Source organism: Drosophila nasuta, chromosome X, assembly GCF_023558535.2.
Source record: "Drosophila nasuta strain 15112-1781.00 chromosome X, ASM2355853v1, whole genome shotgun sequence".
In the NCBI taxonomy this organism is placed as follows: domain Eukaryota; kingdom Metazoa; phylum Arthropoda; class Insecta; order Diptera; family Drosophilidae; genus Drosophila; species Drosophila nasuta.
The window spans coordinates 6,966,956-6,993,539 of NC_083459.1; the positions used below are offsets into that span (position 1 = coordinate 6,966,956).

Sequence of the window (26,584 nt, forward strand, 5' to 3'; positions counted from 1 at the left end):
AAGCGCCTAAAGTGTGGCACGCACCAATTCAGAAAAGTGCTTGGCCAAGCAAAGCGCAAACAATCAACTACATTGTATGTATGTTATATGTGTATGTGTATTAATTAACTTTGTTTTTTTTTCTTCTTCTGTCCTTGCAGTTAACAAAGTTGCGCTCCAAAATTGAAGTAGTTACACATTCAATAGGAAAAGCCTTCCGGACGCTGCGGCAGGAGCAAATCTGTAAGTACACAAAGTGAAGCAAATCAAACATGCAAATCTGCAAACTGAAATAAAAAAAATACGGCACATCCGCAGACTCAAGACAATAGTGGCCAGCCGTCATAATCATAACAATGACAATAACACTAACAATAACAATGGCCATAGCAATAGTAATAACATTAACAGTAACAGCAACAGCAAGAGCAACAATAACAAACAATGATAATAATAGTAGTAGCAGTTGTTGTTGTTGTAGAAGATGCGAATACACTTGTTTGGTTCAATTGCGAAATGAGTCGACGCCTATGCAAATCTCTGGCCATTGTGTTGCCGCCAGTCTCGAGGCTGCGTTTGCGGCTGCAATTGCATAAAACTATGAGATACAAATATGGTGAACGAGCTACAGCTAAAGAAACTACAGAGCTTCGGGTCTATTCATTGATAAACATTATGTTGTTAAAAATCAATCAAATCAAGCATCGAATTTTCAAATTAATTTACATAAAATAAAAAAGTAAGAAAGCTAAAGACGAGTCTGCTCAACTGCGATCAAAAAAAAAAAAAACAAAACAATGCAGTATTATTAAATATACGTAATAATATACCATACCATTAAAATATTAAAAATATTACAAAGGCCATATTTGGTATATCGATGAATTACTACATTCCAAATATACCATAGAGATCAATATATACCAGATTGTTAGCCAAAGCTAGTTTAGGAAATTTATGAATTTTATTTGGAAATTTTTTGCTCTTGCAGCCAATGGGAAATTGCGAAATTAGTGAAAAGAACATTTAAAGTGAACATTGCTAAATTCATTTCAATAATTGACTTTACATCATTTAGAATGTAAAATAAACTTAAATTTTACATTATTCATTTTTAACTAAGAAATTTGTAATTTGGCTGTTAACTAAATTTGCAACTATTCATTTCATTAATTAGCTAATTAGCTTCAGTTTTGCTCGTAGCATTTGTCAAGCCTTTTTTTACGAGCAATATGAAGTATAGAAGGTAAAAAAAGAGACAAATTGTAGAAAGTGAAAAAGCTGATAAATCAATTGTCAGTGTCAGTCGATTGTCATTTGTCGTTTGTCGTTTTGCTTGGCACTGAAATTCGTTTTCTAATATTACCAAATATATTGCGAATGACGAGCATGTAATTGGAAAGCACTTGAAGAGCGTCAAGTATTTGAATTGTTATCATTGTCATCGACTTTTCTCTCCCTCTCTCTCTCTCTCTCTCTCTCTGGCTAACTTTGACCTCTGACTTCTCTAGTGAAATCTAGCGACATTCATTTCGCATTGTTCTCCACAACACTTTCGATTTGCATGCGGCAAACGAAACGAAACAAAAATCAAGTTATTTGTTAGATAAGTGAAAAGTCGCAAAAGACACAGATGTAGATACAAAAACACGCCCACATATTCACACACACACACTCACACATACCGCAAATGTAGAAATCTTGTTGGAAAATGTAAAATAAGTTAATTGTTATTGTTCATCTTCGCTGGCAACAAAAAAAAAGCGACACGAAAAGAAAATAAAACAATTACATGCCATTGTCTGTTGGCTCTTGGTTTGAGTTGTTGTTGTTGTTGTTGTTGTTGTTGTGTCTCTTTTTGCTCTGTTGTTGTCTTCGCTCGGAAAGTTGCTAATTGTGGTGCCGTTTTTGTGGCCAGAAAAAGAACAGACAAGGTACTCGAGCTAAAAGAAATATATATACACTATGCACACTATGGAAGTATACGGGTTGTTTTTACTTGAATCTGCAATCTTACATTACACTTCAGTGAAGTACGAAAAACGTTACGATTAACAAAATAACAAGCGAATATGTCAGATGATAACGCTCCTCCTCCCGCACTTCCCATTTCCCCAGGAGATGGATGACTCGGCGCCTTTGGTTTCGTGTTCGTGTTCGAGTTCGTGTTCATGTTCGTTATGTTTTCGAGTGGACAACGATGGACTAGTTTTCCAGAATAGGTGGCGTCTTGGGATTCTTGTAGAAAAACAATTGTAAATCCTCAATGGGGCGATTCTCCTCTAGCAAGCAATCGAGCTTAAGCACATCCAACTTGGATTCCCAGTGCTCAAAGAACTGTTGCAAAGATATGAATAATTACAATGAGAATCACAAGACTTATAAATAAATATTGTAGAGCGAATGATAATGAAAATAATACAAATAACCAAATCGTGAAATTGAGACAATAATTGTAAAATTGCAATATAAATATTATCGCAGTGGAATTGGTAATGACAGTGTTAATGCTTATCACAATCTTAACGATAATTCTAATGTTAATGCTCATATTACTGCTAATTTTAATGCTAATGCTAGTGCAAATGCCGATTCTAATATTAATGTTAACGCTAAATCTAAATCTAAAACTAAAGCTAATGATAATGCTTATAACAATCCTAATGTAATGATAATGCTAATGTTAATGCTAATGCTAGTGCAAATGTTAGGACTAAAACTAAATCTAAAACTAAAGCAAATGCTAATGCTTATGGCAATGATAATGCTAATGCTAATTTTAATGCTAATGCTAGTTCAAATGCAAATTCTAATATTAATGCTAATGTTAATGCTAAAACTAAAGCTAATGCTAATGCTTATGGCAATCCTAATGCAATGATAATGCTTATGCTAGTGCACATGTTAGTGCTATAACTAATTCTAAAACTAAAGCAAACGCTAATGCAATGATAATGCTAATGCTGATGGTGATGCTAATGCTAGAGCCAATGTTAATGCGAAAACTAAATCTAAAACTAATGCTAATGCTTATGACAATCCTAATGCTAATGCTAGGGCCAATGTTAATGCGAAAACTAAAGCTAATGCTAATGTTTATGGCAATCCTCATGCAATAATAATGCTAATGATAATGCTAATGCTAGTGTCAATGTTAATGCTAAAACTAAATCTACAACCAAAGCAAATGCTAATGCTAATGCTAATGCTAATACTAATGATAATGCTAATACGAATACTAATACGAATGCAAACTACAATAATAATAAACGTATTTATCGTCATAACAATGTGAATCCTACTACCAATGCCAATTTTAATCTTAGTGGTAAAGATGATGTTAAAAGTAATGCTAATGATATAGCTAATGCGAATAATAGTACAAATATTACCGATTATTACAATGAAATTTTCGACTTTACCTCTTCCTGGTAATCGTTGCTGATGGCATCACAGCGACTGAGCACAATACTGATGGGATAGTCGAGCTTCTCGCTGCTCCGAACGCGAAAGATATCGTGCAGCACCTTGCCCGTGAGCAGCGGACAATCGACCAGGTAGAGCTCCGACAAATGCGGACACTTCTTGACAATGTCCAACAGCTGATACTCCTTGAGATCGGGACAACCACTCAAGACCAAATAGTTGTGGACACGCGGCATCTTGAGGTCGGCAATCTCGCGATCATCGAATTTGCAATTGTTCAACACGAGTCCCTGCAGACGTTTACAACGCGACAGACTCGTCTCTCGCATCCACAACGGTCCCTCAAAGCAGCCACAATTCAGCTGAATGATCTCAATGTTCGCCGCCTGGGCCTTGATGACCAAACGCATGCACTCAACAATCAGTTCGGGCAGCTGTTGGCTGCCAGTCAGTTCGAGCATGTGAAGCATGGGCAGTGCCAAGATGGCATCTTGGGCCGGCTGCAACAGAGCGATGGGCAGCGAAACATCCTCGAGGCGCGAACAGTTGTCAATGCCCTTCAGATGGCTGGGTGACTTTTTGCACTTGATGAACAAACGCTTCAGCTGCTTGCAACGCTCCAAGATGCCGGTCAACGCCGATTGCGAGATGTCGCCATAGAGCACCAACAATTCGAGCTGTGGGAATTGCTCAATGAAATGCACCTGCACCTCGCAGTGCACTTTCAGGCGACGCAGATTGCGCAACATTTTGGGCAACGCATGCAGCGGCCACTGTGGCATCAATGTCCCCCCCAGCACCGCAGCAATGACCCCAACACGCCCCAGTCCGGCATCGCCAGCGCCGCTTTCACATGGCAGCGATTGCTGTGAATCCGAGGGCGGAGACGACATCAGCAGCTCACAGTGCTGAACCGAGTCGAGGGCCTTGATGGCAGCACGCTCGAGGATATTCAGATTGTCCTGCAGGCGATCGGCTGTGAAATAAACGTAGCGAAAATGTTCCTGCATACAGCTGAGAAAATAGTTCAAATTGTCGCCGCTCAGCTCGTGTTGCAGCTGCCGAAAATCGAGGCGTTTGTAGTTGCTGCGCCAAATGCCATCGCACAATTGGGCGACATCCTGATGATTGTGATAGAGCTGCAGTTGATCGCTCATCGATAGCTTCATGATCAGTCCACGCAGTTTTGTATTTTCCTCCTTATTCTTCGACTTGTCAGCATCATTTTCTTGCTTGCTGCTTTGGTTGATGCTGCTGTTGCTGCTGCTGTTGTTGTTGGTCTTGGTGCTGTTGTTGTTGCTATTGTTGCTACTGTTGCTGCGGTTGCTGCTGACAGCCGTTGAAGACTTTTGTGAATGTCGATTAAATTCCATCGAGGAATTTACGTCGAATCTTACTGCGCGAAGACTATATGTATTATAATAGAAAATAGAAAAATGCTCAAGATGATATGAACAAAATACAAATTCGATGCTGTCTGTCCCGACTTCTGTCAATGCGGCTGGAACTTTTGTCCGCTTGTCGGAACTTCACATTTGCCTTCTTATCAAAACACTTACAATTTGTGTGTTGTTCGAGTTTTGAGTTCCGAGTTCTGGGTTATCCTAATCTAACTGACGATGTTGTGACGCCGTTCTCACTTTTTCCATCACTTCAAATTCGGATCGAGATTGAGTTGTGCCGCCAAGCTTGCCAGCTTGCCAGCTTGTGAACACGAGGGCAGTTTGATTAGTGACTTCAAAAGCGGTATTCATACTTTTGATTTTTTTTAAAATCATTTTTATGTTTCTAATGTTCATTTTTATTATTTTTGCACAATTTAAACTAAGATTGAGTTAGATTATTTTCACATTTGAATAAATAATTCTATAACTGCATTCGACTTCTAAATTCAATTATAAACAATTTTGTTTTTCCTTCTTCTTACATTTTTCACCATTCTCTGTCGATGGGTTGTAGTGCATGTCTCTATAGTTACATATATAGTAACAATGGAATTTTTTATCTTAACTTTGACGTTAATGTCAGTGCTAAATAATACTAGAGTTAGAAAGAATTTCCTTTTTTGATTATGGATTTTACTTAAAGAATAAACATAATAAAATAATTGAAATTATATACATTTCAGAGATCGATATTTCTGCTTAAAAATAAGCAATATTGGTATATTTTGCACTCTATGGTATATTGTGAATTTAGTATTATATCAATATACCAAATACTAGTTTTTTTTTTTTTGTCGAGCACACTCGACAATGGCTTTCTTACTTGTTAATATATTCAGTTGTTATTGATGCTTAAAAAATATAATATTTATTTCAGAATTCTTTTTAAAACTTGTTATTAAATTTTTTTTTTTCTTTATGAAATGAACAGAACTTGCTTTTCAATTTATACAATTTAAAACCTACAACATTAATCCGTAACTCATATTGCTTATTACCGAGTTTCGCTTTAGAGTTGCAAGCAAAGTTTGGTGGCAACCCTCGCAAGTACGCTGCGAGTGCATAATTCCATCGCTCAGTGACATCGCGTGCCGCACTGCTGACATTAGAAAGTGAGCGTGAACTTTCCCATTATTTGTTGTTTCCACACACGACATTGCTTGCCACACAAACACACATAAATCTAGTGTGTGTGTGTGTGTGTGTGTGTGGCACGCCCATCGTGCAACTTGTTGTCTTGGCATTTGCATAATAAGTATGCCGCCCTGCATTTAATTGTTGCCATTTGGCCAGTCGTCTTTTCAATTTGTTTGCTGCCTTTGTTGTTTCTTGAAGGTTGCACTTGTGTTTTATTTTTTCTTCTTTTATTTTAATTTTTTGTTGTTGTGTTTTGTTTGTGCTTTAATTGCACCAACACACACACAACATTTATATAGAGTGAACTGCACTTGTGCCAGATTCAAGTTGTGTGTGTGTGTGCACTTTACTTTCGCATATGAAAGTGCATCTGTTTTTGTGTGTTTCTGTGGCATTTCATTTTTTGTTTTTTTTTTTTTTGTTGTTGTTTGTGTTTTGTGTTTTGGCTTGACCCCCTCGAAAATGCGATTATGAAATGGCTTCTGGACTGGACTTTGTCAAGTGACCCGTGTGGCCAGCCAGCCTTGAGTCCATTTTTCGCTGCCACATTGTGAGGTCCACTTTTGTGGCAACCGCAAATGCCATTGGCTATCTAGATATTATTATTTATTTGCATTCTCTTTTAAAGCAAATCAGTTCGTGAAATTTAGCACAAAATTTAGCATATACAATTTTATTTGTTATACGCGTTTATTTTGATTACTTAATTGATTGATTATTAATACTATTAACACATAAAATAATGATGAATTGCTCAATTCATTTGCCGCCAACAAATGTCGCTGCCCTGCTTAAATTTGTGTTGTGTTCAATTAATTACGCGTTTTTTTATCACAATTTACGCAAACAGCATTTAAACTCAAGTACTTTACACTTAACTGTGAATTAAAATGTCATTGGAATGTGAACGAATATGCAAACAAACAATATTAAAAAAAAAACCCTACATTAAACCAGGAAATATTTCACTAACTAATGCGAAATTGTTTTACATATTATACAAAATAATTATTGAGCTAATTATGTAATAACTTTTCTAAATTTGTAGTGTACTCAAAATTTGTTTTGATTTTTTTCTTGAAATAAGCGATTTATACTTTAGTTATAATTGAAGAGAAAAAAATGTTTTCTAACTGATAAAATTGTTAATCAGTTTACAATTTGATATCCACTATACATAGAGTAGAAGGGTATTTAAGCTGTGTCCACTCAGGAAATGTATGTAACAAGCAGAAGGAGATATCTCTGAACCTCATTAAGTATATATTATATATTCTTGATCAGCATCTACCTGAAGTTGTCTTTGCTGACAATCTGATATATTTTGTACTCTATGGTATATTTTGATTATAATATAACCTTTGATATATTTATATTATTTTGTGGTACAAACATTCGGTATATTTTAGGCATATATCTGAATGTAGTACTATATCAATATATTAATTATAGCCTTTGGTATATGTTTATTGTTTTGTGGTATAAAAATTTGGTATATTTTGGTATATATATTTGATATATATACCAATATATATTTGATATATATGCCAATAACTATTATACTAATTATAGCATATGCCTAAAGTTATTTAAGACATTCTTCGTCTACTACAATCTACATTCTTTGCTGACAATCTGGTATATTTTGTACTTTATGGTATATTTTGAATGTAGTACTATATCAGTATACCAATTATAGCCTTTGTTATATATCTAGTATTTTGCGGTAAATAAATTCGGTATATTTTAGGTATATATTTGATTGCAGTAGCATATTAATATACCAATTATAACCTTTGGTATGTTTTAGTATTTTTACTATTCATTAATTTGCTTTTGCTTTTATTAACAATAAATAGCGGGTATCTCATAGTCGAGCATACTCGACTGTAGCTTTCTTACTCGTTTTTGTAGTATTATAATAGCTTAGTTTGGAAGTTCTTGTAATTATTCAATGTCTTAAGATATTCTTTTTTTTTTTTTTTTTTTTTGATTTTGATGAGAACTCTTTGATGCAGGATTGCGGCAATATATGATGTCTGTCTTGTTACATATGTAGATGTTCACAGATGTAGATGCCAGCAATGATAATGGATAACAAAGAAACGCATTAAATTTACATAAGTCGCAACTACATATAGTGTGGCTATATATGACTATATCTAGCATAGCTGTGGGTGTGGAGTCGCTTCTTCTAGAGGGCGTTGCTCATGCGCCGTTCCGGTTTTCGCGCTTCACCTTTGCGTCGGATTCGTCGCTTTTTAGCCTAACATAACACAGTTGTTACCGGAGTCGAAAATAAGCAATGCTTCGTTTGGTGTCATTCGTTACGCTGAGTTGCCTTTGTTGTTGTTGTTGCTGTTGCTGTTGCTGTTATGGTTTGCTTGTTTGTTTATACTTCACAATTTGGGCAACAATTGTTTTATTATTCTTGACGGCATTGTTTCAATTTGTGCGTTGTAGAATTTAATGTTGATGACAGCAACAATAACTAAGCTGACCTTTAACGCCTCGTGCTATGCATAAAGTGTCATTCATATAATGCTTAATGCTTAATGTTCCGCGTGGCGTATACGTAACACGTTCAAGCCCTGCTGCCAACCTCTGTGCTGCTAATGACGTCAAAGGCCTCAAACGCTTAATAATATTGTATATATATGTAGTGTAGTATGTAATCGAGTGTTGTCCCCAGCTCAATTGAGGTCGATCTGGGTCAGAGTGTCATATCAATACAAACTCAAACTCACACAGACAATGAAGTGTGCACATAAATAACACATACACACACACACACACATACGTTCGATTCGATTCGTATCTTATCAGGCAGAAATTTAGGGCCTGGTCGCTACTTGTATAGACATTAACCCAAATAAATGAGAGTACACAGTTTTTGGCACAAGCACACAAACTACTCGCGACAAATTAGAGCACAAGCCGGCAGGAACGTGTTAGCGGCGAGTGATCGACGAGACGCTACCCTAGACAGACTTTAAACGTGCAGAAAATCAAAGTGATGACTTTTAAAACAAAACTATATGTCTTTAAACTTTACCGAAATATGTTTAAATAAAACATATGTAAAAAATGTATTAATTGTTACTAAAATATTCATGCTAATGAAATGAAATTTTTGGAATAGTTAGTGCAGCTCTATTTGTATGATAATCAGCAAAGCAAAATGGGTTTTTTGTGTTTATAATGAAATTTTGACTGATTGTTTTGGTTGATGAGGAATGAGGCATTAAAATTACAAATGATGCAGACGAATGTAGAATGGGAGTAATAAGAATCTTGTAGAATGAATTTTAAGTAAAGTACAGGGTATTATCAGTCTATACCCGAAGACGCAAATGCAAAAGCGTAACGAACGAACGAAAGAACGCGAAATGATTGCGAGTTCTGGAATGGAAAAAAGATGGCATGCTAATTTTGGGCACAGCAACTACAACTATATACTATAGCGACTATTAAGATAAAGAGGCGTCTGTTCGAAGTGGGCGTGGTCGGCTGCTGGCTGGCATCGTGGGCGTCTAAGCGTGGGTGGAATGCTGATAGTATTGTGAATGTTATATACTGGTTTCTTTTTTTTGTGGTTTTTATATTTCTCTCGAAGAACGGATGCTATAAATAAGCTGAGCAGCTAAAAGGAAACTTTTTATTATTGTTGGCAAGTCGACGACCTTCAATGCGAACTTAATTCGGCTGCCCAAAATTGGCAGTGCCTGTTTGTTTTTTTTATGTTTTGAGCCTGGTCACTGGGCTGCACTTTGTGGATGGGCCACGAAACGTGTTTTGTTTTGTTTGGTTTCGACAGCGCACAGAAATGTAAAGCGCTGTTCAATGACTTGACTTGAAATGACTTCATCGCAAGCATCAAGCGGCAAGCGACGCTCGCGATCTGCTCTGCTCTTGACGCGTTTGCCATGCCGCTGAGTCACACGTCGGATGAGCAATATTTTTGTATATATTTTTTTTTTTATATTTCTTTATTTTCTGGTAATTTTGTTGCGATCGCCTTTTGTTACGCTACACACAATTAAGTACTGACAATTCCTTTCCTTGCATCTTGTCGTTGCAGCGCCGTTTAGTCGGACCAAAATCACAGGACGTGCAGCATCATGACTTTCTACTGGTGGTCCCATTGGTTCTGGATAACCTGTCTGAGTGGTAAGCGAGTTTACATTCTTTACTGTGTGCGATTGACGGACTAACTTCCTGCCTGACTAACTGATTTGATGCATTATCTGCTTGAATAGCTAATTAATTGAGAGACTTACTAACTTACTGACTTCCTAACTCCACTCTTGTGAGTCGAGCTGAAAGGAATTCTTAACTGCTTGACTGGTGTGTTGATTGTCTGACTTACTAACTGACTAACTTCCTATCTGACTGACTTATTTACTAAGCTTCTAAGTCTTCCTGACTGTACTCCTGTGTGACTGACTTTCCTGACTAAAGGAATCCCTAACCATTTACCCGTTAGCTAAACTGAATAAATCCTCTTCTGACTGACTGCCTGATTGTCCAACTTCCCTATTGACTTCCTGACTGCACTCCTGTGAGTCTGACGAAAGGAGTTCCCAGCTGCTTGACTGGTGTATTGACTGCCTGACTGACAAACTTTCTTTCTGACTGACTTATTAACTAAGTATTCGATTGACTGACTACCTGACTTTACTTCTGTGTGATTAACTTTCTGTCGGAATTAACTTAGTTCTGACCAAAGGAATTCCCAACCATATACCTGTTAACTTAACTGACTTAATCCTATCTAACTTCCCTTTTGATATTCTGACTTCATTCCAGTATGATAGACTTTCTCATTGAGCTGCAGATATTCTCACTAACTGCAGATATTCTCCCAACTGCTTGCCCGTTTTACTAACTGATTAATTCCCTTTCTGACGGACTGCTCAATTCCTTAATTGACTTGCTGACTAATTTATTGATTCACTGACATTTTGGCTGAGTTGCAGACATCTTACTATTGGAATTCCTAACTGTTTGCTTTAGAGTCTGCCTAACGGACTAACTCCCTTTCTTGATTCACTTTTAAACTACCTGACTGATTATCTTTCTTTCTGACTGTTGAACTCTCTAACTGACTTTCAGATTAATTAATTGATTGACTGACTGTCTGACTTTCTGACTAAAAAAATTCCTAATTTATTTCTTGACTTGACTGACATTATCACTGTTATCCTTAACCCTTGTCGTCTTCTTTTTTAATTGAACAGTGCAACTGCTGCCCAATGGCATTCCTCATGTGCATACATATCCCAGTCAGGACATTAGCCTAGAATCAACAACGCCGCAGGAGCAACGCATGGAATTGACAAACGGTCGTCGACAGCCAGCGACAACAACAACGAAGCTGTATCAGACGACGGCGAGCCAAAGCTGGACAGCGGCTACGCAGCGCAACATCATGGACTTGACGATCAAGACAACAGCGACGCCAAAGACGTCCACAACGACAACAAGCTACACACCAATCGAGGAGACGGAGGAGAAGGAGCCGGAGAAGGAGGAGGAGCAGGAAGCGCCCTTAAATGTTGACAATGATGATGATGATGCGTTGGCGATCGATGACATCAATGGTGACGAAGTCGAGGAGATTGATGTGGAGGTGGCCGACGAAGGAGACGTGGAAAAGGAGGAGCCACTGATGCTGCAACACAATCAGTTTGAGTTCAAACGTTCGGCAGACTTTGCAGAGCTGCCAGCAGAAGGTGAAGGAGGAGGAGGAGGAGCAGAAGTCGCTGCAATTTTACAAGCAGAGCAGCTGAACAACTATACGAATTTCAGTCGTAGCACAAGGTGAGCAGGCAACTCAAAATCAACGATCAGCAGTCGGAAAGTCATTTCAATTGCTTTGTCTTTTTTCCGCAGTACAAACACAAACAGCAGCTGCAGTTCATGCAATTACACGAGACCAGCGAAACTGCAACTCAGCACCATCCTAACAGCAACCACAACAACATTGGCCTCAACATTGACGAGATCAACAACCAGAAGAACTACAACAATGCCGTCAACGACAACATCATTGTTGTCCACATCATCATCGACAGAAAGTGCGCCAGCAAATAGCACGGCACAGAGTCAGTTGGCTGCCACGCCATCGACGCCCAAAATCAATACCGAATGGCTGTCGGATGAGCTGCAGAAGGCGCCGTTTACGCTGGAGAATGCCAACAAGGAGGATGAATTACGTCGCGCTGAGAGCGAGCACCGATCACGCAAATCGAAGGTGTTGTCGGCCGAATATAAGCACATCAATCGCTACATTAATTTCTCCAGCGACACAAAAAAGTCTGCTCACACGCTCCGCCTCGTCCACGCCCAGCATAAATGGCTACAATCCCGACGAGGGCAACATTTCATCCGAAGCGCTGGCCATTCAAGTGAGTTACATAAAAACATCTTACACAATTATCTGTAATGTGCAATCAAAATATTGATTTTTTGTATCATTTTTTATATTAAATAATGTTCTGATTAATGGCTTATATTCTAGATCTGTTCTGCCTTTAAATCTATCGTAAAACTTAATATCAGTTGTGCGTTTATCTGCATCTTTTCACAAATAATATGATAAATGTTTCCATTTAAAAGCTGTTGTGCGTTTAACTGCAACTTTTGACAAACAATATAAATTATTATATATTAGGGATGTTGTGCATTTAACTGTAACTTTTGAGAAATAATAAGATAAATGGTTATACTTTAGGGATGTTTTGCATTTAACTGCAACTTTCGATACACAATATGATAAATGGTTATACTTTAGGGATGTTGTGCATTTAACTGCAACTTTTCATTAAAAATAATTCCTATGTATAATACAATACAAAAAATACAGCTATGTATAACTGAAAATTGATGCAAAAATTATGCAATAATCCGAATTGTGCAATTATATTTAAGTGCATTAAATGTAAATTTTATTTATCGATTTCAAATTTTTTTTTTCTCAATTTTAGCGTACATATTTTCTGGATGCCGGCGCTATTTCGGCCATTTGCTTTACGGTCTTTGGCATCTGCTGCACAGTGGGCACCATTGGCATTGTGCTGTATCGGCGACGTTACCTAAACAAACCGCAGGCGCTCAGCGAACCAGATTCGAGCGTCTACATCGATGATAGTACGATGCGTGTAAGTGTAAGTTTCTCGCCTCGGCACATTTTGCAACTTTTTGGTTGATCTTTTAAGGCTAAAAAGTCTCTTTTGCAATTGCAGGATAACTCGGATGAGATGTATAGCCTGGACAACGATTCGTTTCTCAACTCACTGGAGGCAATGACAATACAAAACTACTGGACAGACACTGTCAAACATACAAAGCTTTAATTTTTCTAGCGTCTGTTGTGCAAGGTTTCGATTAATATTACTTTGTTATTTTATTTTATCCAAATATCCGGTACTCATAGTTAGGTGACATTTTTTTTTGTGACAATCAACAAAAGAGAGTATGACAACTCTTAAAAAAACAAAAACAAGAAATACAGCTGATCTTGCAGTGTCTATAAGCACTAGAGTTGCCAAATTTGATTTGTAGTTTTGGAAATATTGCTGTGTATTGAGTACCGAATATCTAAACAGTCGAGCATACTGGCGACTGTAATTGGATTGTTTTCTATTTTCTTCATCCCATACATTTGCTTCCCTACTATCGCTTGTTCGCCCCTTCCCAATCCTCATATTCTAACTGGAAAACCAACAGACGTGGAGCACACAAACAAACACATCATAATCATTAAGTAGGCGCCACAATGCGCGTAGCTAATAATCATTTAAGTGACAAGAAGATGATGAAGAGGGATGATGAGTAGCAGGATTTGAAGGTCCTGTAGTGTATGTATTTACTAATTAATAGGCATTCGTGCAGCTCAACAACAGAGGAGCAAAACCTAGACTTAAGCCAAACTACCAAAATTATGTTTAGTATGTGTATAATTTGTAAGTGCGCAATGTTATTTGCTAGTTTTTAAACACTGTTGACACTCATATTGCCTGCTGTCCATTACCAACACTACCATCACACAACAACAACAACAATAAAAGAACAGTAGTGGAAGGCAACTGGGATTACGATTACCGATAGCGATACACCGATTCATCGAAGGTCAAACCAGATTTTAATTTTGATATACATACATATGCATGCATATGTTCTGTATGTATGTGTGCATGTGTGTATACGTAGCATTCCTTATTGCAAATTCTGTTATACTATCGATAAATACTACAATATAATTCTACACTTAATTATCTTTAGCCTAATTTACTTACACTTACTCTTATTTATATATTCTTACTATTTATGCAGTTTTTTTATTTGAAATGTTAAGTATTTTCGAAATTAGTTTCGTTCAAGAATACTATACGTATGTATGTATATTGTTTCCCCACACGATGATCGATCAATGACTACCATAATATATGTAATATTTATGTATACAGTTTAGATTTGTGTCTGTCCAACAATTAAACGCAATCATTCCTTCCAGTTTAGCATATAGTGCAACTTTATATGAAATTATTGTATTACAAATAAATCAAACATACTACAAATTACAAAAAATTCACACAAGATATATTAACTGTTTAACTGCCACACAAAGTCTTTGTCAATTATGACCATCGAAATTGTTAAGACACAACTAAACTGTTTTGCCTAACATTGCATGATCTCCAAATACTATTCAGCGTTTATAGTGGTAAATATAAACGAACGTTTTAAACAAATCATACCCAAGACTGTTTGCTTTTAAATTATCCCAAAATTCATATGAATATAATTCTGCGGATTTTCTAATGAACAAGCACATTGCATATTTGTGCTTATATTGGGCACTTGGCAAATATAAAGTAAAATTAGTTTTATCTGAAACTTGAAGCATAAATATTCCGTTAGTAAGTATTTGAGGTGGCTAACACCAAAAACGTTTCAAATGCTGCCAACTGCGTACTGCGTAGAATGCTAAAATTTGCATATTAACGGACATTTTTTAACAGTGAACATTTTTGAATTTTTACATAACCAATTGAGCAACTTCTGTGGATAACAGCGGCTTTACATCCACTTAGGCATTCTAGTATATTTAGCAGCGCAAAATTCTCCCATTTGCATTTTAAAATATATTAATATACATTTTAAACGATTAAATGATAGATACCTCTGGTATTCAATATTTTCAAATTCAAATTGTTCAAAATTATATTTCTTGATGCTGGTTATCGATTCATTCGGGAGGTGCGACTATTTCTGGTATATTTTGCTTGGCGATTCGGTATATTTTGGCATTGTTAGTACGGTCATGCAGTGTTTTGCTGCATCGTATGCATTGTATTCGAACAGCAAATAAAGCAAATAAGGAGGCAGGTACGAATTTTAGTGCACTTGCATAAATCGTAAATATCGTGTGTATAACTTGTCAAAAAAAATCAGTTTGAATGTCAAATTGTATCGAAACAATAGAAAAGTAGTTTGTGTTTTCTGCCATAAACAGGTAAGCAACAGCGAGCGTTGAAAACATGTAAACCAGCAAATGGCGTCGTCGCCGTCGCCGCCAACTACTTTGCGTCGACATGCAGTGCGACATTTTGTTTTACAATGTTCAAAACATTCTTGATTGTTTTTCTTTATTGTTAAAGAATTAAAGTTAATATACAAACATTTATGTTTTATTGTGCAGAGCAATGTCGTTCTTTGGCGTCTATATACCGCCATCCAATGCGGGCTTCGAAGGTACCACAGCACAATGTGCGGGATCCATTGCAGCGGAAAACATTAAGATTTTGCCCACAACAACAACACCAAATGGCACAAACCAGCTAAACGAAAGCATGTACGAGGATCCCGACTATCCCCGTGAGTATTCTCTTCCCCCCAACTTCCTCACATAACCTATTAATTTCATGAACCCATGTAATTAATAATAAAACGCGCGCGATTTTTTGTTGTGTTTTATCCGCTGTTTCGCTTCATTTGTTGCGCTTCGGAGTCGCCATTTTTGTTTGCATTCCTCTTCCTTCTCTTTTTTTTTGATCAACTTGCATTAAATGCAATTCCGACTTTGTTAAAATTGTCCATTTGTCATCCGCTCATTATTTTTGTTGACCTTTTTTGGAAGCTGAATTGAGGTGTGGATCAAGGTGATGGAAGAAGCAAGCTGGCATTGCAACGTGATTGAGAATATACATACACATGTATATATAAACATTTATGTGTATGTAAATATTTGTATGTATGCAATCGCAATCATAATCAGATCCTTGACCTGTCATCGTTGCTGGTTAAACCGGCGAAAGCTGGCGAACAAAAAACCATTTTTGTTTACCATGGGAATGTAAACATACAGGGTGATCTATCTGTGATGTGCTTAAATATTGAGTGTCTTATTATAACGAGTGTACAACATATAAAAAGTATATTTTCGTGGAGCGTCATTCCATAAATATACAGTGGGAATCACATCGTTAAAAATGCAAACAAATAGTCCAGCACAGAAGTGTAGGCTGTTCTCTTAGTTGCATGTGTGTATGTATGTTAAATTATCTCAAGACTTACAGGGTATTTTATGTACTACCCCATTATGCACTACTGTTGGATTAGAACAAATACTTTGTGTATAACTTGGGCATAAACAAACTTTTGTTATTTCCAGTTTTTGCATGAAAACAATGCGTATAATTATTGCGAAGACGTTTTGTGACTCACAATGCCATCATAAAAGTGTTTAAGTAATATTTTTTGTGCACTTGGAGACGAAATTAAAACGACAAATTCATTATGCCGCCCACTGTAGAGATATACATAGAAAATAATTGTAGCGAGCGTGACGAAGTTTCACAATTTCCCTAAATCAAGGAAGGGCAAAAAATATAAAAAAAAAAAAAATAGAGAAACGCGCCGATTCCATATTTAAATCACAAGCGGCAAAGAATAACTTTTAGCCAGCCTAGACAACGTCTATTGCGGCCACTGAGCAGACAGAAAACTGAGCAATCCGTCGACTCTGCACAGAGTCCACAGTTGGTTTTATGGCACAATCACACAGCCCAAGGAAATCCAAGAGAGGGCGCAATAATAGCTGCAGCTACTTATGTATTAAAAAGATACATTACTCTTCTCTTCGTTTCTCTTGTTGTTGTGGTCACCGCGTTGTTCGCCGATGTCCGGCGATGTGCCAATAACTGCGTCATACGCAGCATTATTGATGCCGTAAATATATATTTAGTATTTAGTATGGGACGCGTATAGTATTTACAGTGGCGAGCAAAATTGAGTGTATGTTCAGAACTCAGACTTTCGTCACCCACAAAATCATAACCACACAAGATAATCCAAAAAATTTTTTTGTTTTATTTTGATTATTTAATTCTTAATAAATTTTAAGCAAAACAATCATGAAAGAGATAAATTCGAGGAGAATTACAGTAAAAACGAAAAAAACCCGCATAAACTCAATTTTGCACGTAGGCACTTTTTCGCCTATTTTCGCTTCTTACTCTTCTTATCAGCACAAATCGGAAAGATTCACCGTTATTTTTGATTTTCTATTATTCTTGATGTTCGTAGCACAGATTAAATGTGCTTCAGACTAGCTTGCAATTATAAATAAATTGTTGAAAATTTGCTAGCATAAAAATGCGAAAATTATCTGAAGATATCGAAAATAATGTAGTTAGCCTGACCGAGAATGGTTGTACATCGCGTGTAATTTCGAAGAGGCTCGGTATAAGCCAATCGGCGGTAATCGCTGTTCAAAAGAGGCGGAATGTGACTCCCAAAGCGCAAGTCGCAGGTCGCAAAAAATTATTGAAGGAGTCAGATGCTCGACTGATGATGTCGGAAATGAGGAAGAACAAGCTTCTAACACCAAAGGGTGCTTCCTTGGCTATCAACAAGAGTGTTAGCGAATGGACAGCTAGAAGAGCGCTGCGAGACATTGGGTATATTGCAAGTGTGAAAAAAAACAAACCTGCATTATCCGTTAAAAATGTTAAAGCGCGATTGAAATTTGCAAGGGCACACAAAAATTGGACTGTGGATGATTGGAAACGTGTTATCTGGTCTGACGAGTCCAAATTTAACCGTTTTCAGTCCGACGGAAAGCAATATTGCTGGCGTAGACCCGGAGATCGTATCCAAAGACACCATGTAAAACAAACTGTAAAACATGGTGGTGGAAGTATTATGGTTTGGGGATGCTTCACGTGGTGGCATGTTGGCCCTCTACAGTTAATAGAAGGTATTATGCGGAAGGAGGACTACCTACAAGTCTTACAGACCAATCTTCCCAATTTTATTGAGAAATGTGCTTATCCCGAAAAGGAAATTGTTTTTCAACAAGATGGGGATCCGAAGCACACGGCCAAAATTGTTAAGGGATGGATTGAAAAGCAACCTTTTAAATTAATGGAATGGCCAGCACAAAGTCCCGACCTCAATCCGATTGAAAATCTTTGGTCAATCGTGAAAAGACGGCTCGGGCAATACGAAGCAGCTCCATCAAATATGGGCAACCTCTGGGAGCGTGTTGAAGCTGAATGGAGACGTATTCCCAAAGATATTATTGAAAATTTGGTAGAGAGCATGCCTGACCGTGTACAGGAAGTTATCACAAATAAAGGTCTTTGGACAAAATATTAATATTATATTAATAATTAAAACTTCTAGAAACGTGCAAAATTGAGTTTATGCGGGTTTTTTTTCGTTTTTACTGTAAATCTCCTCGAATTTATCTCTTTCATGATTGTTTTTGCTTAAAATTTATTAAGAATTAAATAATCAAAATAAAACAAAAAAAAAAAATTTTGGATTATCTTGTGTGGTTATGATTTTGTGGGTGACGAGAGTCTGAGTTCTGAACATGCACTCAATTTTGCTCGCCACTGTATATGTGTTATAACATGTATATATCTTTCAGTTCAAATTGTTGGCTGCTGTATTGTCTCTATATAGTTCATAGAAGTTCGTTGTGTGTTCGTCGTTTGTTTTGCTTAACACTTTTCTTACGCTCTCTCTTTCACTCTTTCTATCTGCTTCTGTCCCTGTCTTTCTATCTCTTTCGTTTGCCTCATTCGCACAGATGGCGTGACTGTGACTGCAAAAAAAAAAAAACAACACAGCAAAGCAAAGCAAAACCAACCAGACACACAGTTTGCCTTGTCTCATTCATTTTATTTCACTTTGACTTGCAAGTTGAAATAATATCGAAATAATATATCCTTTTCATCAATTGTAGCCGACTCACCGCTCTGGTTGATATTCACGGAAAAGTCCAAGGCACTGGATATGCTCCGCCACTACAAGGAGGCACGTCTGCGCGAATTTCCCAACCGTGAACAGGCCGAGAGCTACGTACAATTTGGCTTTGAGAGCATCGAGTCGCTTAAGCGTTACGGCAAAGCCAAACCAACCAGCAGTGAGTAGTGTGCCATCATTTTGTCAAGTATATGTGCATTAATCAGTTGTATCCAAACATGTTATAGAGCCTGTGCAAATGCCAACAACATCGACGGGTAGCAGTAACAGCTATAAGACATCATACAGCGGCAGCGATAGTCCGCTCTTCTCGTCGTCACCTACAAATTGCAGCAGTAGCAGTCCAATGAGCAACAACGGCAGCAACAACATCATTAGCAGCAGCAGCTCTAGCAGCAACAGCAACAACATCATCACAAGCACCAGCGGTGGCAGCAGCATCAGCAGCAACAACGTCATCAGCAGCAGCAATAACAGCAGCAGCAGTAGCAGCATTAGCTCATTGAATGCAGAGCGACAACCGTTTCGAGCGCCTACGAAACAGGAGCTTGTCGAATTTCGCAAACAGATTGAGGCCGGCAACTTGGAGCGCGTGAAACGTATCGTTTGGGATAATCCACGCTATCTAATTAGCAGCGGCGATACGCCAACCAGTCTGAAGGAGGGCTTTCGCTACAATGCCATGCACATTTGCGCCCAATGCAATCAGGCCAGCATCGCTGAATTCATTTTGAAAACCATCTCGGATCGAGAGTTTACCCAATTGTATGCGGGGAAAAAGAGCAGCGGCGACATGTGCGCTGCTCTCAATGAAAATCTGCTCGATTATTATCTTAATATGCCGGACAAGGGACGCGGTGAGACACCGTTGCATTTTGCTTCGAAAAATGGTCACGCCAGTGTTGCCGAAGTACTTATTATGTATCGACAGTGCAAGTCGCTAAAGAACACCGAGGGCAAGTATCCCAAAGAAGTAAGTACTGAGAGAGAGAGAGAGAGATTTTTGAGCGTTGTTTATTTTATAAATATTTTATATGCTCTCTTCTCTTTAGATAATTTGTCAACGTGCACAGAATGCCACGACGTTGACGTATAAAAAACTGGATTTGCTGCTGTCCGATCCGCATTTTGTGCCAGTGTTGCGCACAATGCTCAACACTGTGCCACCGTTTATTGGACAGCCCTTTACACCGCACGACCCGCCGGTAAATGAGCATTTACTTCACCAAATTATCGAATTAGAAATGGCGAATATACATAGTGGGGTAGTTACGTAGATATGGCATATGATTTTAGTGTTTATTAGTGTTTCACTTTTGAATGAAGTGTCGATGTTTGTCGAAAGCGTAATGTGCGTATCTCGCGAGTCCAAATGGTATATTTAGTCGACGCTATTTAACTATGTCCGTCGGATTGAACAGCACAGCAAATGATTAGCAATTATAAAAGATAGGGAACTACTGCACATTCAAGATAACAAACGGCTTAAATATGCTATTTAATATTCACCCTTTAACCTTTAAACAATAAGTCTATTACGAAGCAAAATTTGTATGCAAGTTAAGAGCATTTTAAGTTGAAAGATCTATCTGTAGCTTTCGAACATGTTTTGTATACACATTCGAAAGACAATATATTATAGATTCCTAAAGATTACTAGCTTATTCGTCAAGAGAAATATTGCAACATATATTTGGTTAAACTTTGCTTTATAACGTGGAATAATCACACATTAAGTCTAATCCATTTGGTTACTTTTTGAACACAGCCACTGCAGTATAAGACGGAGGAGAGCGATCGCCTCAATGTGGATCTTCAAATCTGCGCTATGGCTGGCCCAATGTCACGTGATCAAGCATTTAATTTCTATCGTCGCTGGAAGACGCCGCCACGTCTTGGCAGCAATGTGATATCACCGTTGGCCGGATCGCCATATATCTCGCCAATGAAGACGCCAAACAAATCGCTGTTCAACCGGAGCTCCGACCAACTCTCGATAGGTCGTCGCGTTCTATTTAGCCCAACGACGCCAAATAAATCATTAAACTGCGAAACAAATGGCAATCGTAAGCAACAGCAGTTGGAAGTGGATACATCATCGCAGACACAAACACAGGATGAGACAGAGGACAACATTGAGAACAACAATAACAATGATTGTGCGTACAAGGGGACGCCAAGTGGCAAAACGGCAGCGATGAAACCGAAGCAACTCTATAACATGTCAACGCCAATGCGGCAAGTGCGAAGCGATTTGCTATTGGAATATCGCTGCGGAAATAATTCATCGTTGCGGGCAGATGAATCAATGGATGGCGGCTGCGGCGGCTCTAATTTCAGTCTTAATGTCTCGAATCTGAATGATAGTTTCCGTGAGCGTCACATTAAGAACTCGGACATTGAGAAGGGCCTCGAGGTAGTCGGTCGTCAATTGGCGCGACAAGAGCAGATGGAGTGGCGTGAATATTGGGATTTTCTGGACACCTTCATTGACATTGCGTCGCCCGCTGGTCTGACACGTCTGGAGAGTTATTTGGCGGGACAATTGGAGAAATCGGATCAGTTATGGAATATGTCACAGATGCAGAATTGCTTAGACTTCATTACGGATCGCAATAAAGCTGGCTACAGCAGCGTCGCCAGTCGCAGCAACGACACTGGCAGTGGGACTGGTGTAATTACCCAAGTAATGACACCGTACACGTGTGTGGAGAAATCACTGCAAGTGTTTGCCAAACGCATCACAAAAACGCTGATCAACAACATCAGCAACATGGTGTCAATCAATGATACTCTGCTCTCCGAGCTGAAAAGACTGAAATCGCTAATTGTGAGCTTCAAGGATGATGCACGTTTCATTAGCGTTGACTTTACCAAGGTGCATTCACGCATCGCACATCTCGTTGCCAGCTACATTGCCCACTCTATGGAGGATACTGCCACACTTCATTATCAGCTGTTGCAAATGCTGCGCAAATTGCTGCAACTGAACGGTGATCGGCGCGAGCATTTGCATTGTGTGTGCGCCAGCATGTTGCAAACGTTGAAACAGGCGACGCCAACGATGCAGCTGCCCGACGTATTAAAGACCGAGGAATTGTGCTCGGCCGCCTGGCAGTTGGAGCAGTGTTGCGCCTGTTTGTGGGACGCGAATCTCAGTCGCAAAACGAGTCGACGCAAACGCACCGAATCATTGCGTGCTCAGGCCCATGAAATATCCAATGCAACGACGACGTCGGCAACAACAACAACAGCAGCAACACTCACAGCAGCTGCCGTCAGTTTGAGTAACAATATCGGAGTTGTGCATCCAGTGGCCAAAACAAGCAACAACAGCACCAGTAGCAGCAACAGCAACAGAAACTTCACTAGTTATCGCTACAGCGAATCCCATAGCGATGACGATGATATTTTCGCTGATGATGTTGCGATCTACGTAAGTTTACAGTGTTTGCTCGATATCAATTTTTTACCTGAGTATCTCTTTCATTTATTCTTAATAGTACGAGTGTTGCAACAATGCTGGCGCCGCGGACAGCAGCGAGGATGAGGAGGTATTCTATACGCCACCAGAGAGCCGTTCGCCTCGATTGTCCTGCGACTTGGAGCCACGTTATGAACTCTTCATTTTCGGGTAAGCCAAATCAATTGTGTGACGATGTGAGTTTGAAACTAATGCAATGCATTTGCAGCAATGAGCCCACAAAGCGTGATCTAGATGTATTGAACGCCGTTTTCCATGTGAAGATTGAAAAGGAAGCACTGCCATTAGTATACGCCTGGCGCACAGCTATGGAGAGCTTCTCCACCGCTGAAATGGATCTGTAAGTAGTTGAAGAGGTTTATAAAAAATGTTTCTTGCTTAACTTTTTTTGCTTCTTTTTATTTTGCAGCTTCCCCTCACCGAAAAGTGTGCAGCGCACACACAAGCCATCTTTTATTGGCACTCCTCCTAACTACAGTATTTCCGCCGATGGCACTTCCACCTCGAATGTGCATCGAAATCGATTGCTTTGCTCGCCAAAGTTGAACGCGGTTGTCGCTCGCTTGGCGGAGCAAAAGACTGTTGTGTCGCAATCGCAGTCGCCACCGCCACCGCCGCAATCGGAGCGAATGGTTGTTGTATCGTCGCCGATGCCCTCACCAATGCCGACGCTGGCAACTGTGGCTGCGGCAACGGTATCGCAGTCATTCCAAACGCCGCTCAACAAAGTGCGCGGCCTCTTCAGCAAATTCCGTGAGACACGTCAGGAGGATTCGCCAATGATGAATTCGCCCGAATATGTCAATATCAATTCCCGTTTCAATAACTCACTCTTTGATGATAAGGACTGATGATTGGGATCCAAAGCAGCACCGAAGCAGAAACACAAAAAACACAAGCTGAAACAGAAAAAGCAACTAAAATTGAAACAGCAACAACAACAGCAGTTCTTGTTTTAGTTTTTGTTTTTTTTTTTATTATTTATATACATATATTTTTTTTAATTATTAATTTTTTGAAATTGTATTGCAACACAACTGTCGAATGCCTGAAAGTTATATTGAAATTACGAAATAAAAAGATGACAAAACATGAATTTTTGCTAAATTGAGTAAAATGCAAGGGTATTCATTAGGTTTTATTTTTTATTGTTTATTGTGTTAAATTATAAAGTTGTGTTGAAAAACAAAATGAATTCGAACGCGTGAAAGTTATTTAGGATTACAAAGTTGATGTAAATAATGAAATAAAAAACATACATTTTTGCTAATATGGATTTACACATACTATTTGTGGAATGTGAAGAGAAGAGTCGGAAATGTGCGTAAACTGATATTTAATATTGCCAGAATTATTTAAGCAAGTCTCGAGTTAACTGTCGATCGATTTATTTGGTTGGTTTTATCAGAGGTCGAAACTGTCGCTTCGAGTTTGCCACACAAAACACTTTTATTTCAAATTTTGGCTTAGATTTTTTATTTGTAAATATTTGAAAATGATTTGCGGTAAACTATGGTCAACAATGCAACAGCAATTGGTAAGCACCATTCATATATATTATATATATATTAATAATGTTAATCAAATTGTATACAAACAACAGCGACACTTTAGGGTTACCGTGATTGGAGCTGCCGGTGGCATTGGACAACCACTTTCGCTACTGATGAAGAACAATAAATTGGTCACGGAATTGGTCCTGCACGATGTGGCCAATGTGGCTGGCGTCGCCGCCGATTTGTCGCACGTGGCCACAAAAGTTCATGTGAAATCCTACACGGGTGCATCCCAGATGAACGACGCCGTCAAGTGTGCCGATCTTGTGATTATCACCGCCGGCGTTGCCCGCAAACCGGGCATGACCCGTGAACAGCTGTTCGAGGTGAATGCGAACGTTGTGAGCGGTGCAATCAAAGCGATTGCCGAGCATGCATCGTATGCCTTGATTGCGATTGTCACCAATCCGGTGAATGCCATTGTCCCGATGGCCGCTGAATTTCTGAAGAAGGAGGATCTATTCGATCCGCGGCGGTTGTTTGGCGTCACCACACTCGACTTGGTGCGCGCCGAGACATTCCTTGGTGATTTCATGAACGTCGATCCGCGCAAAGTGAGTGTCCCGGTAATTGGCGGACATGCTGGCGACACCATTTTGCCCATCATATCGCAATGCAAGCCCAAATTTAATGACGACCAGGAGTGCCGGGAGGCGCTTGTTAAGCGCATACAAATGGGCGGCGATGAAGTGGTTAAGGCCAAGGAGGGCAAAGGCTCGGCGACCCTATCGATGGCATTTGCCAGCGCTCGCTTTGCCAACGCCCTGCTCCTCGGTCTCAAGGGCAGGAAGGCGCCCATCGAATGCGCCTACGTCTATTCGGATGTGACGGAGGTCAGCTATTTCGCCACCCCCTTGAGTTTCGGTCCGCGCGGCATCGAGAAGAATCACGGTTTGCCGCCACTCGATGATTACGAGCAGGCTGGCCTTGAGAAGGCGTTGAAGGGCTTGCAGCAGTCGATCGAGAACGGCATTAACTTTGCCCAATGCCATTAATGCGATTTGCATAATAAATTTCCACTTTTACAATGGTTTTTAATAAAATGAATTACAAGCAGTTTAATTATTTGAATTTAAAAATTAAATATAATATTAAATGAATAACCAGTAAGAAAGCTTTAGGCGAATCGATTGTGAGATACCCGCTACCCATTTCGAATAAAAGTAAAATAGTGCCGCATTTTAAAAATATTAATAAATAGTAATAATACTATTGATATATCAAAATATCATTTAAATATACCATAGAACACGAAATATACCAGTTTGTTAGCCAACGGTACTAAGACCCGTTGCAAGTGGGCGTTTTACCCCATACGAAAATATCTTAAATAGGTTCTAAATTTATCTGATCTCAACCAAATTCGTAGGAATCATAAATACTATAGTTATTATGGTCTGTTCCTAAATTCAACACTCTAGCTTCAAAATTACGCTTGTTATTTGGTTTTTGTCGATTTGCGGGCGTGAAAAAGATGTGAAACAAACTTGATCTGCGTGCACACATAAAAGTGGTGTCGAAAAGAAATTATATCTCATATAGTCTCTGAGACAGACAGACATGGCTATAGCGTCTTGGCCGTAAAGCTAATCAAGTATATATATATTTTATAGAGTCGGAGATGACTGAAGGCTATACGTGGTATATTGATGTCCTACGACATTTAAAATATATCATATAGTAAAAAAAAAACCAGACTGTCAAAGCAACTTAGATGCTTTCTTCTGCTTGTTGCATAAAGTTATAATACCCTTGGGTAGCGGGTATAAAAACACTGTTGCTATCAATTTGTATAGGAATAAGAATCATACTGATTTAAAATACACATTTATAAAACAATATTTTCTTTTCAAAACAAATTAAATACAAAAAGAGAAGTATCTGCAAGATACCCAATAAAAAGACGAACGTTTAATATTGTAAGAAGTTTAATTCAGTGTAAATTCGTTCATATTCAGCAACATGTACATAGATACTTTTAAATACGTGAATCAATAAATGAAATATATCTGACAGATGCTTTTCAAAGAAGTGTGTTTACATTGAATCTTTGAATCTTTTAATGTGTTGTTTTTATTTATAGTTTACTTCCAATACAAATTAATAATAAGATTCTAATATACAAGGAGGTTCCTTCTGATTGACTTAAATAATACATATATATTTTTTAAACAAGTTGTCTTGGATATTTTTATATATTTTTGAAAATCAGCTTTTACAAAAAGCAAAATACGAGTACAATATGAAATAATCAAAATGTTGGTCAGAGAGCGACA

The 26,584-nt window shown here is 38.5% G+C and overlaps 4 protein-coding genes across 5 annotated transcripts in view; 3 read left to right on the forward strand and 1 right to left on the reverse strand.

Annotated features, from left to right (window-relative positions):
• Positions 1-14,588, forward strand: part of LOC132795078 (location of vulva defective 1) — a 33,576-nt gene extending 18,988 nt beyond the window's left edge. The window contains 7 exon segments of the mRNA XM_060805517.1: positions 141-222; positions 10,069-10,157; positions 11,228-11,810; positions 11,883-12,300; positions 12,302-12,397; positions 12,977-13,150; positions 13,235-14,588. Of these exon segments, the coding sequence (XP_060661500.1) occupies positions 10,109-10,157; positions 11,228-11,810; positions 11,883-12,300; positions 12,302-12,397; positions 12,977-13,150; positions 13,235-13,345 (1,431 nt within the window). The 5' untranslated portion in view covers positions 141-222; positions 10,069-10,108 and the 3' untranslated portion in view covers positions 13,346-14,588.
• On the reverse strand, positions 1,949-5,066 carry LOC132796710 (uncharacterized). The gene is made up of 3 exons (XM_060807967.1): positions 4,965-5,066; positions 3,402-4,812; positions 1,949-2,316 (listed from the first exon to the last, which is right to left on the reverse strand). Exons 2-3 carry the CDS (start codon positions 4,776-4,778, stop codon positions 2,185-2,187), a joined length of 1,509 nt encoding a protein of 502 aa, XP_060663950.1. The 5' UTR covers positions 4,779-4,812; positions 4,965-5,066; the 3' UTR covers positions 1,949-2,184.
• A 709-nt stretch (positions 14,589-15,297) lies between the features above and the next one.
• LOC132795077 (ankyrin repeat and LEM domain-containing protein 2 homolog) lies at positions 15,298-23,848 on the forward strand. 2 transcript variants are annotated; one of them, XM_060805516.1, is made up of 9 exons: positions 15,298-15,380; positions 15,694-15,869; positions 19,249-19,428; positions 19,496-20,241; positions 20,321-20,473; positions 21,037-22,704; positions 22,772-22,902; positions 22,961-23,092; positions 23,162-23,848. In XM_060805516.1, exons 2-9 carry the CDS (start codon positions 15,698-15,700, stop codon positions 23,601-23,603), a joined length of 3,624 nt encoding a protein of 1,207 aa, XP_060661499.1. In that variant the 5' UTR covers positions 15,298-15,380; positions 15,694-15,697; the 3' UTR covers positions 23,604-23,848. The 2 variants fall into 2 exon arrangements, with proteins under 2 accessions (XP_060661499.1, XP_060661498.1); XM_060805515.1 differs by having other exon boundaries at positions 15,341-15,507.
• A 288-nt stretch (positions 23,849-24,136) lies between these two features.
• Positions 24,137-25,369, forward strand: LOC132795079 (uncharacterized). The gene is made up of 2 exons (XM_060805519.1): positions 24,137-24,289; positions 24,356-25,369. The coding sequence occupies exons 1-2, from the start codon at positions 24,248-24,250 to the stop codon at positions 25,301-25,303; spliced, it is 990 nt and encodes a 329-aa protein (XP_060661502.1). The 5' UTR covers positions 24,137-24,247; the 3' UTR covers positions 25,304-25,369.
• The last annotated feature ends 1,215 nt before the right edge of the window (positions 25,370-26,584 follow it).